General features: G+C 42.7%; 1 protein-coding gene across 1 annotated transcript; it reads left to right on the top strand.

Annotated features, from left to right (window-relative positions):
- The first annotated feature begins 5,458 nt into the window (after window positions 1-5,458).
- STRIT1 (small transmembrane regulator of ion transport 1) lies at window positions 5,459-15,391 on the top strand. Its single transcript, XM_024192658.3, has 3 exons — window positions 5,459-5,534; window positions 14,516-14,615; window positions 14,701-15,391. The coding sequence occupies exons 1-2, from the start codon at window positions 5,522-5,524 to the stop codon at window positions 14,608-14,610; spliced, it is 108 nt and encodes a 35-aa protein (XP_024048426.1). The 5' UTR covers window positions 5,459-5,521; the 3' UTR covers window positions 14,611-14,615; window positions 14,701-15,391.
- Window positions 15,392-15,667: the final 276 nt, after the last annotated feature.

Raw genomic sequence — 15,667 nt, 5'->3', positions numbered from 1 at the left:
TGTGAGAGAGAGAGAGAGAGAGAGAGAGAGAGAAACAGGGGATGTAGACTATTTAGTTCCCTTTTACATCAGTTTACTCCACTGCATTCTTTCCTTCTTTGTTTATGTTGTTTTTTCCTACGTGAGTAATGGAAAATAAGATGGCTATGGTTAGTAGCCAGTGGAACCATTTACTCTGTATAAATTGCTGTATAGTTGATCCTACAAGCTCTCATTGTTGGACTCCATCAGAGGTCTCTGTATTCTACACTGTATACAGGTTTTTATTCCTTGTTGGTTTATTGGGCTATTTATTTGTGCACGTAAAGTGGTAAGAAAGAAAAAGGGAAATGCCTTTAGAGGCTTTAAATATGATTTAAAATGGAGCAGATATACTATAGGGATGATGCATATGCCACTACCTAGATTTAGAAGAAAGTTCCTGGATGAGACTCTAGATTAAAATTCTGGTTTATCTTGAAGAAAGAAAGATTTAGTCAATACCTAGAAAATCTCTTTGGGTTTTAAATGCTTCACTTAGAGATTTTACTAGGATGTAGTATAGATTGGAAAAGGCTTGGGACCTGTTTTATTAAATCCTGACATCTTTAGGAAGTATTATAAACAAAGATCTGATAGGGAACACTGTGTTTGACCAACTGTGCTAGAAGAATAGCTCCTCAGAGGCCTATGAAAAAACAGATGGTTTTAAAGCCAGCAAAAGTTGAAACTTCTGAGTGAAACAGACCTGAGTTGTGCTGGTTGTTTATCCTGTAATTTTATAAGGTGATTACATTCTGAGATCTCTAGTAATGCTGAAGAATTTGGAAGAGAGGTTAATATCTCCCAGTTGGGAGATTATTTTCCTCTTGGAAGAGAGAATGAGTCTTGCTGCCCAGGTTTTGTAATTAATAATCCCTCTATGCTAACTTCACTTCTGCTAGACCACCGGGGTGAGGAATGGCTGTTTATAAACTGAAGAACTCTGAACAATAGGATCCTAGGAATAGTTCAATGAAATAAATCAAATTTAGGATGCAGCAACTGTATAATAACCAGACTAGTTAGATTTATGAGAGCAAAAATGTACAGTCAGACTGACCCACTGCCTATAAAAGCCAGTGGGGGGTCTTTCCATCCTCTTCAGTGGTCATAGGATCAGACCCTTCATGTTCTTTGAGGAGACCAGAGGAGCCTTCATTGAAAAGTAGATGGCACATTTCTGCAGGTGCTGGAAGTTCTGCAGAATCCTGCAGGAAATCAGCCTCATGGTTCTACTGAGCAGGAGCTTGCAGATTCTACAGGCCTTATCCTGCCCTCAGGTAATTCAGGAGTAACTTCATTGATGTCACCAGACACACTAGTGTAAAACTGATGTAGGCGATAGGAGAATCAGGCTTTCTGTCTCCATGGTACCTGTAGCAATGGAAACTCCACCACAGAAAGCACTCACCCAGAGGTCTGGGTGCCCCTGACATACATTTAAAAACACAAGAATGTAGGAGATCTAAGCACAAATTGACCGAAGCAGCTGTGCTTCAGTGATGGGCTCAATATTTCAGTAAGTTTTTTTTTTTTTAATCTTTCGGGTATCAAGGGAAAATAATGTAATCTCTGATTTCTATAGAGAATGTAGAGGACTGTGGCCATTAAATGGAATAAAACTGCTCTCCATTCTGAATACAATGCAGATAACAGAACAGAAGGTTAGCTGTGGCATACTGAGGTTTTCTGCAGGGGTTATGAAGAAAAAACTACTTTAGCAGAAAGGGGTTGAAACAGAAGCATATACATGGAAAAGAACATAGTTGGATGATTATCAGACAGGAATGAGAGAGAGAGAGAGAGTGTGTGTGTGTGTGTGTGTGTGTGTGTGTGTGTGTGTGTGTGTGTGTGTGTGTGTGTAATCAGGATAAGGGCCTTTTCTCCACTCCATTGCACTGCATGGAGGAAAGCAAACCATACCACAGATTCCAGCCAAATGGGATGAGTAGAATGAAACCTACATGGCATCACTGCAAACCCGCTGAGCCCATTTAAACGTTGCACATAATTTTGGATATTGTGGCTGAAGGGGAGCAACAGTTGAGGAGCAGCCAGTCTAGGAGCATATATTCCCCAGGGAAAACCCATATAAGTAGCAGCAGATGTCAGTAGCAGTTTTACTTTGCAATCCGTACCTTCATCCACCATTTGAAAAGGGTGGCAAGGAATGCAGCCATGGACAGATGGACCAATAATAATATGACCATTGGGTTGGCCAGTCTGCTTGAAGAGAGTTATGGCCCAGGAGTTATGTGGAAGGAGTGGCAGTCCACATAGAAGTCCCAAATTCCATTGGCTTGGGGACAGAATTCCATATGATTTAAAGGCTGCATTGTGTGGTACTTCCTTATGAGAGCTAACCCTTCTCCGAAAGGGAATTGTAGAGGTGCTCAAAGATTTTCCATCAAAATGGCTTTTTATGGGAAAATTGGGTTTTTGACTAAATGAATATTTTTTGTGAAAAGTGCTTGCCTTTCCACAGAAATTTTTGACGTTTTGTCAAAAAACTAAACATCTGAAAACTAACGGGTTTGGGCCAATAACTGAAAACTTTCAGCTAAACCCAAAGATTTTGATTCAGAAATGCCACTGTGGTGCCTCATGGGAGTTGTAGTTAGGGGATCTCATACTTCCATTCTTCTCTGGCTCCCCAGCTGGACGACATCTCCCATGATGAACCAGAGCCATGCAACTTCCATGATCCACTGTGGCTGATCAGCAAGAGGGTAGATTGTGGTCCATCAAGGGATATGTAGTCCAATCAGGGAGCCCAGCCCATGGAGATGAATGGGGTTTGAGACACCCAAACAACAACTCTCATGAGGCATCCCAACAACATTTTCAAATAAAAATTTTTCAGTTTGGTTTTGGCTGAAATGTTGACATTTTCTGCAGGGGACAAAATTTTTCCAACATGTTCTAGAATTTGGGTTTTTCCCCCCCACACCATTAATCTTGGATATAATTTTTCCACTTTTTATGGCATGCTTTGGCCCAAATAATTTAAAATGAATAAAAGAGAAGTTAGGAAAAGCAAAGTAGGAAAGCTAACAGTTGGCACACATGGAGAATGGTTTAAGGTAAATACAGGAAAAAATATACCTACCTAAACAGGACAGCATGGGCCTGATGCACCCAAGTCCCCTTTACACTGCTCTGGCCCTTTTTAAAGTATTACTCCTGTTTTATGTCCATGTAGTAATTCTTCCTTAAGATAAAGTAAAGCAGCGGTGAATCAGTCAAATACAGAGTGGCAGAAAGAGAAATCAGAAAACTAGTCAGACATTTGATACTGGAGACTGGTGGGAACTTCAGTGGGTGATGTTTGGTTTCATTGTTTTTCTGTGGTCATCAACTTAGAAACCATGCTGAAGTGAACAGGCATGGAAACAAGGATTGTTGACAGCAAGATGGGAAATAGATACATAATACGTTAAATTCATCCTCTCTATTGACTTCAATAAAGTTATGCCTGAGTTGAGTGCAGCTAAGTCACTTTGTGTGTCCTAGTGTGGTTTCTAAGACACTGACTATAAAAATAGAAATCATTCCATTTCAATTATCTCATCGTCACTCACTTTTCTTGTTCATCCCAGATGAGATTATTTTGCACACAGATACCAAATATACACAGTATGGGGCCCATAGTTTCCATTGTTACAGGAAAAAGAGCTCTTACCCCGTATACAATGGTGAGCACACTTTTGACTGCCTTTTACGTGGGAATTTATTTTCTAAGTTATGGCAGTCTTTCCTGTCCCTATGGGCTGCAGTTCTGCCCAGAATCTCCATATCTGGCATGCCTCCTACACTGGGCTTGTGAGAGTCCTTGGAAAGGAGGCGTACGGTTGTCTCCCACATTGCCTGTGCCAGGGAAACCCTCATCCCGCAGGAGCCTGGGCTTTTAGGTTTCATTTACACCACTCCACCCCTTTTAAAAGAGCAAGTGCATGTGCTGTAGGCAGGTTTTAGAACCATTTAGCTCACAATGGCTTCATGAGTTGTTGCCTGTCTCTGGTGGATACCATCTTGTGCTCCAATATTTAAACTTTCAGAGTCTGCGGTCAGTCTGATACAGTTGCTTTAAGAAAGGTCTGAGCGCCACATCCATCTTAATAAGGAGTTAATGCTGAAGCACAATGATAACATTTTAAAGGTCAACAATGTTAGTTATTTCACTGCTGATTAAAACACATATGGAAAGGGATAATTATGTTATGAAGATCTGCATAATATGCTGTGAGCACCATTTGATTTTGATGTCACATGAAGGTAGAGCGGGGGCAGAGCTTTGGGACAGTACAATCAGTTCTTCTAAATTACTTCCAGTGCAAACATCTGGATCAGATAATCCGCAAAACATCCAGTAAAGCTTGTTATAGATGATGACTTTTTTGAACAACACTGTCATTTTGCGACATTTCAAAACCACAGGGAGGACTCTTCACTTTGTTGGCATTTAGGCACAGCTCTCAACTGGGATTGCATCTCAAATTAATTTTTCTGGAGGACATAATCTTGCTGAAAATTAAATAATGTCATCCTAACCCTGAAGCAAAATAGAGAAAAACATCCTGTTTAGTGTTTATTGATAATGTACAATTGAACCTGCACATATAACAATCTCCAATCTGCTGTGGAATAATCTGTATTTAATACTGGATTCCATGTAGCTAATGATCTCTAAAGAGATCCTTAATGAATCAGTGAAAAAGCTATGGCCAGGAACATTTCCTAATCATCTGTATGTGGATTTCCCCCTTCATACAACTCATACAGTTTAGCTTTTTGGCACACAGCTGGCAACAATTCCTATGTTTCCCCCCTGCATTATTAGAGATTGCAGCTTGTAACCATTTTTATTAAATTACCCATTTATATGTTATATTTATGGCCAAATACTTCTTGCGTCATTCATGTGAGTGTCTCCACTGAATGTACTTACTCACATGAATAAGAGAAACAGGATTATAGATTGTAAATTCTTAGGGTTAGGGACTATGTCTACTTTTCTCTCCTGTCCTGTGCAGTGCCAAGCTCAATGTTGGTGCATAGAAAATAATAGTAACACACAATGTACAGGATGTCTTCTTATCAGGGAATGGAATTAAGGAGGATTGGGAATTCAAGAGCAAATTGGATCCCAGTCTTGCTCTAAATAAAGTGATATTCATGAATATTACACAGTAAAATGCTGAAACTAAGCTAAGACACCATAAATCAAACTTCAGCCCTCATTTCATTGTCCATGCAAAAATTAACCTCTATTTATCTTTCTTTAACACAGTCCTGTAAATTAACAAGAACTGCAAGTTGTAAACTCTAAGACCCTGAACTCTTTTCAAACAATTGAATGCATATAGCAGAAAATTGGCATCAGTGAAAAAGCAGCTGCAGTACATTCCAAATATTGCTCTATTTAAAGCATCCAAAAGCTCACAGTAACAACTGCAGAGGCAAACCTTAAAACTTGTCAATAAATCTAGTGGCAGGAGGAATGGCAGAACTAGGTAAGATGCACAGATAAATAATGTATTAATGTATGTTTAAAATGCATAAGTATAGCAGTATAGTGCAAAGATATTAAGGTACTTGTAAGCTACTAATTCCTAGATGATGTATTGTATATTTTACTTTTCAGTAAAGGAATAGAGTCAATTTGAAATCCAATCTGCTAAAAAAAAAAATAGGGTTAAAAGTATTTTGAAGTCTTCTGCTTCTGAATCTCACTGGCAGTTTTTGTGCTTTTACAATCACATTTTCCTGTTTTTTAAAATTCTGTCCCCATGAAAGACTAACAATAAGGGAAAGTGACTGACTTTATAGGTTAAACACTGAAAATGACTATATGCAAAGTATTGTCAAATACACCAACACACTGAAAACCAGAGAACACTTTTTTCTCTTTGATCTCTTTCAGCAGTAGTCATCTCAGTTGTTATTTTAACAATAGTACTGTAGTTGCAATCTATTCAGCCAGACATGTACTTTTGAAGTTGACAGGAGTCTCAGATTTACCTAAACTATTATGAATATTTTGATTTGTGTTTAACAATATATTCAGTGCATGTATATGTATTGTGTGTGTGTGTATAAATAATAATGTTTGTGTGGGTACAGTCTGAGAGTATGGAAAAGTGAGAAAGATAAGACCCTTTTGTTTTTATATGGGCTAAGTTGTGGCTCCACAGTTCCCAAATAGCAGGGCAAAGTGAAATCACGATGAGTTATTTTTGCATTGAGTGCCCATAACAAATGACAATAAAAAAGTGAATTTTACACATTCTGACACTGCTGTATTTACACCATTTTCACAAGGAGTGGATGGAAAGCAACTTTAGGTGTAACCATGTTGGCGGTTGGTACATATAATTACTCAAGTTGTTTACTTGTAGAAATAATGTTCTGTTTGATTTATTATTTGTAGTATTAAGTGTTTGTATGTTATAAATCTGTAGATGGTAAAAGCCAGTGAGAACAATCGGTCACCTACACAGTCACCATTGGTATCTTCTAAGTACAGGGAGAACGGTGCTAATCTCAGATTCAGCTGTGTGATAACTGTTGGTGAATGCTGACTTTTTAATTTCAACCACTATGCAAAATAAATAATAATACACCTCTGCTCCGATATAACGCTGTCCTCGGGAGCCAAAAAATCTTACCGCTTCGCTTTATATCGAACTTGCTTTGATCCGCTGGAGCGCGCAGTCCCCCCCCGGAGCGCTGCTTTACCGCGTTATATCTGAATTTGTGTTATATCGGGGTAGAGGTGTATTTAGTATTTATATAGCTGTTTTAATCATAGATATCAAAGTACTTTACATCAGTAGGGTATGTCTCAGTGTTCCCATTTTACAAATAGATAAAGGAAGACACAAATGATTTGGCCTAGATTTTACAGTAAACCAGTGGTAGAGTCAGGACTAGAACCCAGGTCTCCTGACGCCCAGCCTGGTGCCCTATCAACTAGTGTTACTGTCTCCTATATAGCTATATCTTTAACCAAGCTCCTGTGTACTCAACTGTATGCTGGATCAAAATTCTCCATTAAGGTCCCTGGATCTTGCAATACTTCAGTGCAGCAGACAGGCAATTTATGAGGCAACCTCGCTTAACTGAAAAATAAAAGGATTTTAATTATTTAAATATTAAAATTGCTAAAACAATCAGTACCAGAGCTCTTCCTTTATTAATTTTGTTATTAAAATGAATTTTCAGTGTGTCAGAGATTTTGTATTGACAATACATAATTGGATTGAAGCTGTCAGAGGAGTCTGGCAGGTGGGCAGTGGACATCTGGGGCTTCTAACATCTAAGAAGATGTAGTATGCAGTATATCATCAAATACACATTCTTAAAAAGCAGGATTGACAGGTTTATTTTATCATTCTAATCCATGCATACAAGTATACATGAATGTCTGGTTATTAACTATTTCATCATATTATTGACACTTTGGGATATTGATTCCTCAAACCAGCACCTCTTTAACCTGAGCTGACTATCCCAGGAGATGGATTGATTTGTTTAATTGGAATTATCACTTTATAAAGAGTGCTTCTCTTCTTTAGAAAAAGATTTGTTTGACAGCACATTCATTTTAGAATGTTGTAACTTTCTGCTCCAGTCAGAAATTCTCTTTGTAATATTATTTTCCTATAAGAATGACATTCCCTTATTGCTCTTTGGATAGATGTTACAAATAAAAAAATAGTAAATTCCATATTTTATCAAAGCAGCAACATATTCCATGCTGTGTAATTGTAAACAATATATGCATCTTAGATACTGAGGACCCAAAGCCAACAAAAGCTCCTGAGTTATTTATATATTCTTATAACCAGATCCCATACTAGTCCTTTCTTCAGAGTTTGTTGGAATAAGTCTCCTTATCCCAGGGAAATAATAGAATCTTAGGGTATGTCTACACTACGAGGGTAGTTCGATTTCACTTAAATCGAATATGTGGAATCGATATTGCAAAGTCGAACGTGTGTGTCCACACTAAGGAGAGTAATTCGACTTCGTGAGTCCACACTAACGGGGCGAGCGTCGATATTGGAAGCGGTGCACTGTGGGCAGCTATCCCACAGTTCCCGCAGTCCCCGCTGCCCATTGGAATTCTGGGTCGAGCCGCCAATGCCTTCTGGGTAAAAAAATGTGTCGTCATCCGTCCGTCACTAACGCCCTCCCTCCCTCCATGAAAGCGCCGGCGGGAAATCAGTTCGCGCACTTTTCTGGTCAGTGACAGCGCGGACGCCACAGCACTGCGATCATGGATCACGCTGTGACCATCGCTGCAGTTGTGGCCGTTCTCAACACCTCGCAGCTTATCATACACCTTTCCCTGAGGCAGATGCAGAGAAATCAGGCGAGGAGGCTACGGCACTGCCGTGATGGCCTGAAGTCGGAGAGTAGCACAGAGCTGTCAGAAACCACGAGCCCCAGCGCCCAGGACATCACGGTGGCAATGGGTCATGTGGATATTGTGGAACGGCGATTCTGGGCCCGGGAAACAAGCACGGACTGGTGGGACCGCATAGTGCTGCAGGTCTGGAATGAATCCCAATGGCTGCGAAACTTTCGCATGCGGAAGGGGACTTTCCTCGAACTTTGTGAGTTGCTGTCCCCTGCCCTGAAGCGCAGTGACACCCGGATGCGAGCAGCCCTGACTGTCCAGAAGCGAGTGGCCATAGCCCTCTGGAAGCTTGCAACGTCGGACAGCTACCGGTCAGTTTCGAACCACTTTGGTGTGGGCAAATCTACCGTGGGGGTTGTCGTGATGCAAGTAGCCAACGCAATCGTTAAGGTACTGTTGTCAAAGGTAGTGACCCTGGGAAACGCGCAGGCCATCATAGATGGCTTCGCCGCGATGGGATTCCCAAACTGCGGTGGGGCTATAGATGGGACTCACATCCCTATCCTGGAACCGGACCACCAGGCCAGCCAGTACATTAACAGAAAGGGCTACTTTTCAATGGTGCTGCAAGCACTGGTGGACCATAGGGGACGTTTTACCAACATCGTCGGATGGCTGGGCAAGGTTCATGACGCTCGCGTGTTCAGGAACTCTGGTCTGTTTAGACGGCTGCAGGAAGGTATTTACTTCCCGGACCACAAAATAACTCTTGGGGATGTGGAGATGCCTACAGTGATCCTCGGGGACCCAGCCTACCCGCTAATGCCCTGGCTCATGAAGCCCTATACTGGCGCCCTGGACACAGAAAAAGAGCTGTTCAACTACCGGCTGAGCAAGTGCAGAATGGTGGTGGAGTGTGCTTTTGGCCGTCTCAAAGGGAGATGGAGAAGCTTACTGACTCGCTGTGATCTCAGTGAAACCAATATCCCCATTGTTATAGCAGCTTGCTGTGTGCTCCACAATCTCTGTGAGAGCAAGGGGGAGACCTTTATGGCGGGGTGGGAGGTTGAGGCAAATAGCCTGGCTGCTGATTACGCCCAGCCAGACAGCCGGGCGATTAGAAGATCCCAGCGGGACGCGCTGTGCATCCGGGAGGCTTTGAAAGCAAGGTTCCAGACTGAGCAGGGTAACCGGTGACTGTTAAGTTTGTGGACACAGAAGCTGAACCTGCCCCCGTTTCTTTACCCAGTTCATGTTGACTATCCTCTCCAGTTACATACCCCCTTCACCCCCTTCCCCTTCCCAAGAAATAAAATCAGTTCTATTTTGTTAATGAACACCGTTGTCTGTATTACTGTTTTCGCGGGAATGTTTTAAACTGGGGACGCAGACTGTGGCGGGGGGCGGGTTTAGTGTTCTGATGCAAATGATGCTTCTAAACTCCAGGAATGACAGGCTCCGCAGTGCTGGACTGGTTATTTCAACGGAGCCTGCCAGCACTCCTGGGGGGGGCTGCGTGTATGTGTCGGCTATGTGACTTTCTGGCAGGGGGAGTAGGGTTACAGATCCCCTGCTGCGTGGATCTGTGAGCCAGGATAAGGACCGCTGCATAAGATCTGTAACTGCCCTCCCCCGCCACAAAGTCACAGAGCAACCCCCCAATCCCCCCCAGGACATGAAAACCACCTCCCAGACTGACCAGGGTCGCTAGTGACTGCACTGTCTATGTGTCCTGATGCTGGACCTGACCCCGCCTCTGTACCCTGCTAAAGGTGACTGTCCTGTCCAATTACCAAGCCCCTTCCCCCCTTCAGACAGACTGTCCTCCAAAAGAAAGTCATGGAAACAGTAATTAACAGAAACGAATATTTTATTATGAACCAGACATGAAACGTGGGGGGTGAAACTTGCACGGGGGCTTCTGTGAGGTGGGTGGGAAAGGACTTCTCAAATTTTGGGGAATGAGAGCCTTCTACTGCTAGAGCAGTCTGCAGGGGTTGACAGAAAGTTTTAACGGCCCTTGCCGCCCCTCCTTCTTTGTACTTTGGGTGAGGGGGGGGTGGGACTTGGTGGCGGGGGAGGGCGGTTAGAGATAGACTGCAGCGGGGCTCTGTCCTCCTGCCTCTGGTCTTGCAGAACATCCACAAGGCGCCGGAGTGTGTCCGTTTGCTCCCTCATTAGTCCAAGCAGCTTTTCAGTAGCCTGCTGGTCCTCCTGACGCCACCTCTCCTCCCGTTCCATGACTGCGCGGTGCATTTCAGACAAGTTCTCCCTCCACTGTGTCTGCTGGGCTGCCTGGGCTCGGGAGCAGTCCATTAGTTCTGAGAACATGTCTTCACGCGTCTTCTTCTTCCTCCGCCTAATCTGCGCTAGCCTCTGGGAGTGTGCTGACAGGCTGGGTTGGGAGACAGTCGCAGATGTGTCTGTGGGAATGGGAAAAGGGAGTGAATTCCTGAGACAGATACATGAAGTTGTGTACAAAGAACCTAGTCTTTCTATGTGAACAAGACCATGCACTCCACCTCTCACATGCGCACTCAGGACAAGGTCGAATTTTCGGCCCTCGCCTTCAATGCCTGGGGTCTTGCAGTGGTCTTTGCAGTTGTCTTGCAGTGGTCTGAGAAAAATCTTTACATTTCTTTTAAGACCAACATATTTGTATGGTTTCTATTCTGTACCATAAAGCATGTGTGTCTTTTGATATGTAGATGGACACCCATATGCAGCATCTGCCATATTGTGGCAAGCATTTACAAGGATACAAGGGGAATAGACATAGACAGTGACACATAATGACCCCTCCCTCAGTGCACCCCATAGGCACATAGCACCCCAGAGAGGACAGCGAGGCAGAGTTATAGCCTGTCTCCATCTGTACCAGCCCTCAGAGCAGGCTCGCAGCACAGGGTGGTGCAGCATACACCATCTCCTTTGCATGGGGTTGCACAATCCCTCCACAAGCTCCCCATGGTGTAGTGTGGCTCCACACTACACCATATTCAGACTATCTAAATGGTAGTTTAGGGTTTGTGTGTGTGTACACATTGTAAAGAATATAAAAAAATCTATTCAGTGAAATCTGCTGAGATATTTGGGGGTTAAGTGGCATGGGAGGTGTAAGATCAAGATTTTTAAGCCTGTGCAAGGAGCAAATTGGCTTGAGCACTGGCTTAAAGACCAAAGAATGTGGTTTTTACTCCCCCTGTAAACCCATTCCAGCCCTGTGCCAGATCGGACATCTCAAGTGCAATAGGAGTTCATTGAGACCCTGGGCACAATCCTGTTCATGTTAGGGGGAGTCTTACCTGAGTAAAGACTGAAAAGCTGAGCCCTTACACAGTTCTGGATAAAAGGAGGAAGCTGAGTGAGGAATGGAAAGACTGGCTGCTTAGTGTCCATTTCCAGTTACATAGTGATGCACTTAGCCAGTAAACCCTAATTCATGCAAATATCCTGTACTAGCGAAATCCTTGACTTCATAAGGACTTCTCATGGGAGTGAGGGTTGCAGGATGTTGTATTCACCAAGCAAAGTATTAACAACTTCAACAGAACTTTATTTACAGTGGAAGTCTCTTTTCCAAGCTGTAGCTGCACACTCTGTAACTCTCCCAGCCTCCTCAACTCCTCCCCCCTCCTTCCTGTTTCCTGTGCTTTCAGACTCCCAACAGCCAGTGCTCCCAGTTCCAATAATCACATGCAACATCTAAACACCACATTCCCTCCTCTCTTAAGAAACTTTCCAAATTAAAATAAACATGGTTGTTCTAACCCCAGGAACAAATATGAAACAAGACACTATACTGTTGGCAGGAATATTACACTGAAAACACTGTAGATACTACATAACGTAGTCTTTAGTCCAGGCAGGTGGTCGTCTGAGTCTGACAGGCTGTCTCTCAAGCCCCGGTTCCAGTGCAATGTCTTGTTGTGTTGGTTCTACAGTGAAGTCATCCAATGCAGACTGGGTGTTGGCATAATCTCCTCTTGGTGCATAGGCAGGTGCAAGATAAGAAGCATTCCATACCCGCCCATCAGAAAGTCGATAGGTGTAAGGTCCCTTCTTCTCTATGATTTTAAGAGAAGCTGTGAATTTATGGTCCCCTTCGCGTAAGATTCCAGGTTTTCGTATTCTAACAAAGGAACCACACTCAAACTTTGGTTCCTTAGCACCCCGCCGTTTGTCTGTGAAAGCCTTAGACTTTGCTTGGTTCTGTTCAACTGTCTTTCTCACATCATCCTTGTGTGGGGCATCAGGTCGTGCCTTTAACAATCCAGCAATGTTCAGTTTAGTAGTCATCTGTTTCCCATGAAGTAACTCTGCGGGTGATCTTTGCGTTGTGGCATGTCGTGTAGCCCGGTATGCTTCCAAGAAATCAGTAGTGAAGGGTATCCACAATCGCCCTTCCAGTTTAGCTGTTTGCAAAGTCTCTTTCAAACTTCTGTTAAATTGTTCGATTTCCCCATTGGCTGAGGGTAATATAGGGATGACCTCTTCTGTAAAATGTTCCTCTCTGCTAGAAAAGTTTCAGACTCCAGGGAAGTAAATTGACTACCATTATCTGAAACCAGTTCCAATAATCACACGCAGCATCTAAACCCCACACAGGATTAGGCTCTTTGCGCTCGATCTTGCAAGCTGCTGAAGGGCAGCGATGCAGAGCACTCAGTTTGCTCCTTTCCTGTGCAGAGGAGCTTCCGTGGAGTGTGCAGAAAAGAGCAGGGAGCTCAGCAATCTGAACAAACCCCTTGCTCTGAGATGCACACAACTGAGGAAGAGGAAGAACTAGGGCGATGGGGAGAAAGAGAGCATGGCAGTAGCATAGGCGCTGTCTGGCAAATGCAGGGCATAGTAGGATTTTCAGTTACTCCTGCTGTCAACCAGGTCTCTGATCCAAAGTCTCTTGAAGTCAGTAGGCCTTTCCATTGACTGCACTGGACTGTGGATCAGGTCCCAGGAGCAGTGGCTTGTGCTTGTGACCAGTGCTTAGGACTGCCCGTCCACTAACATAAATGCTTCCGATGGTTCCTATGAAACAGCCTGCCACAGAGCCAGCTGCTCAGTGCCTTATGATTTATGCTGGGCATAGTGTTCTCGTTGACCCACCAACTTGCAGCGCCTGCTCCTCATATCTTACTTCATCCAACTGGCTCTCAAGTAACAAAGCACCATACTCAGCAGCCCTACTGTTAATTTAGCAGCTGTTCTGTAAGAACTCTGTGCTGCCACCCTGCAGGATACAGCCCATCATTTGTAATGTGACCTTTAGGAAATAGCACAGTCAGACTCGCAAAACATTGAGCTGTTGATTACCCCACCAAGACTGCCAATGTGATCCAGTCACCTCAGTGTGGTGCATGGTCTTACGCTATCAAAACACTTCTAATATTTTTCATTGCAGGAGGACTTATTTTGAAATGTTTTTTAAAAGGGAACTAAAGTGGGCTCATCCTGACCTCAAAGTATTTCTGTGGATCCATTCCCAGGGTACGTCTATACTTACCCACTGGTTCGGCGGCAAGCAATCGATCTTCTGGGATCGATTTATCGCGTCTTGTCTAGACGCAATAAATTGATCCCGGAAGTGCTCGCCGTCGACGCCGGTAATCCTGCTCCGCGAGAGGAGTAGGCGGAGTCGACGGGGGAGCCTGCCTGCCGTGTGTGGACCCGCGGTAAGTACCTTTAAGTTCGAACTAAGATACTTTGACTTCAGCTACGTTATTCACGTAGCTGAAGTTGCGTATCTTAGTTCGAACTGGGGGCTTAGTGTGGACCAGCCCCCAGTAGTAAGCTTGTGGGCAGTACAAACTTGCTATTTGCTGGAAGCAGTGAAATTTTTTTCCTTGAAATCCTGAGGTAGAATAGAAACAGATTTTCCTAAAACTTGATTTCTATTTTCTAAATCACTGTGCTAAATAAGAGTCTTTTCATGTACAATCATCATTTTACATGGTAATTAAAAATCCCTTAGGCTTTCAATATTATCTATTATTGGTTGTCTCGGTTCACTGGTCTTTTTTTAAGATCATCACAGTTTTCATATGTTTTACTTAACAGATTTAGAGTTAGTGTAACGTGACCTATCTGTCATGCTCCTTCTGAATAAAACTCTATATTCTCTCTCTTCAGGGGAAATCCCATACTCACGTCTTGTTGTACCTGCACTTCTCGTGGTTGGCTGGATTGTGGGTTGTGTGTTAATGGTTTACATAGTCTTCTCTTGATAAAGGTAAGTTATTTGTATACATATTCAGTCAACACTTCCTACAATTTGCAGTGCTACCTTTTTAATAAGGGAATTTTTTGTCCTGCAGGAAAGAAGATTTCACAATGACCTTGATTGGAAGAACCCAGAAGTTAAATGGAAATGTCTAGTCCTTAAAATAGGCACTGTACAAGTTGTGTTTTAATACCACAATGTAGGCATGATATACACTTTCTCTCTACAACATAGATATGAGGTTGGTTCAGATACTTCTGAACTGAGTGGTATTTGGAGTCCAGTGGTAGGTAAGGTATTTGCCTACACTCCAAACCACTAGTTCCTAACCATCTTGAAATTCAGCCTCCTTGGAAGTAAAATATCCAGAATCCTTATTTTTGGTGATGACAGACAGTGCCAAATGGAGTTGGTGACCTAGATACAGAAGTATACCTGGGAAAAGTAAACTATGTGGGATGCAAGACACCTCTAACCAGTACATGGATCATCTTTAATGTCTTGCAGTAGAAAGGAAATACTAAATTAAAAAATAAATTGTGGGGAAAAAAAACCTAACTCTGGAATAATGTTTATTCTCTAAATAAATTTTCCAAAAAAAAATTCTCTTTTCTCATTTAAAATGCAATCACACAAACATACCTCTGAATAAATCCATAAGGTCCTTTGGAGGATGAAAGGGAGTTAGAAAAATCTGCTATATTTATGTGGCAAGAATTCTTGATGTAGTTTGTAGTATAAGCATGACTTAGGCTTTATAAGGCCTGAAAGCTTAAAGTATTGTCTAATAAACATGTAGCTAGGTGTCAACTTAACTCTTGATCTTTGGTGTTTAAATCCAATTCTAGGGACAGATTCTGGTCTCCTCACTCAGAATCCAATCTAGTTCCCATCAGAGTAATTGGGACTTGACTCAATGGAAGTTGGATTGGGCCTTACCACAAGCAATCCCATTAAATTCAATAGGACTGTCTGCATAAGGAGAGAAGAAATTGACTCTTTGGTGGCAGATGAAAATGATTTTCTCATATTAGCGTCCATTTGTGCACATTATCAAATCA

The sequence above is a fragment of the Terrapene carolina genome, unplaced genomic scaffold (assembly GCF_002925995.2).
Source record: "Terrapene carolina triunguis isolate 2854851 unplaced genomic scaffold, T_m_triunguis-2.0 Scaffold88, whole genome shotgun sequence".
Classification (NCBI taxonomy): Eukaryota; Metazoa; Chordata; order Testudines; family Emydidae; genus Terrapene; species Terrapene triunguis.
This window is presented reverse-complemented; position numbering and strand designations above follow the sequence as displayed.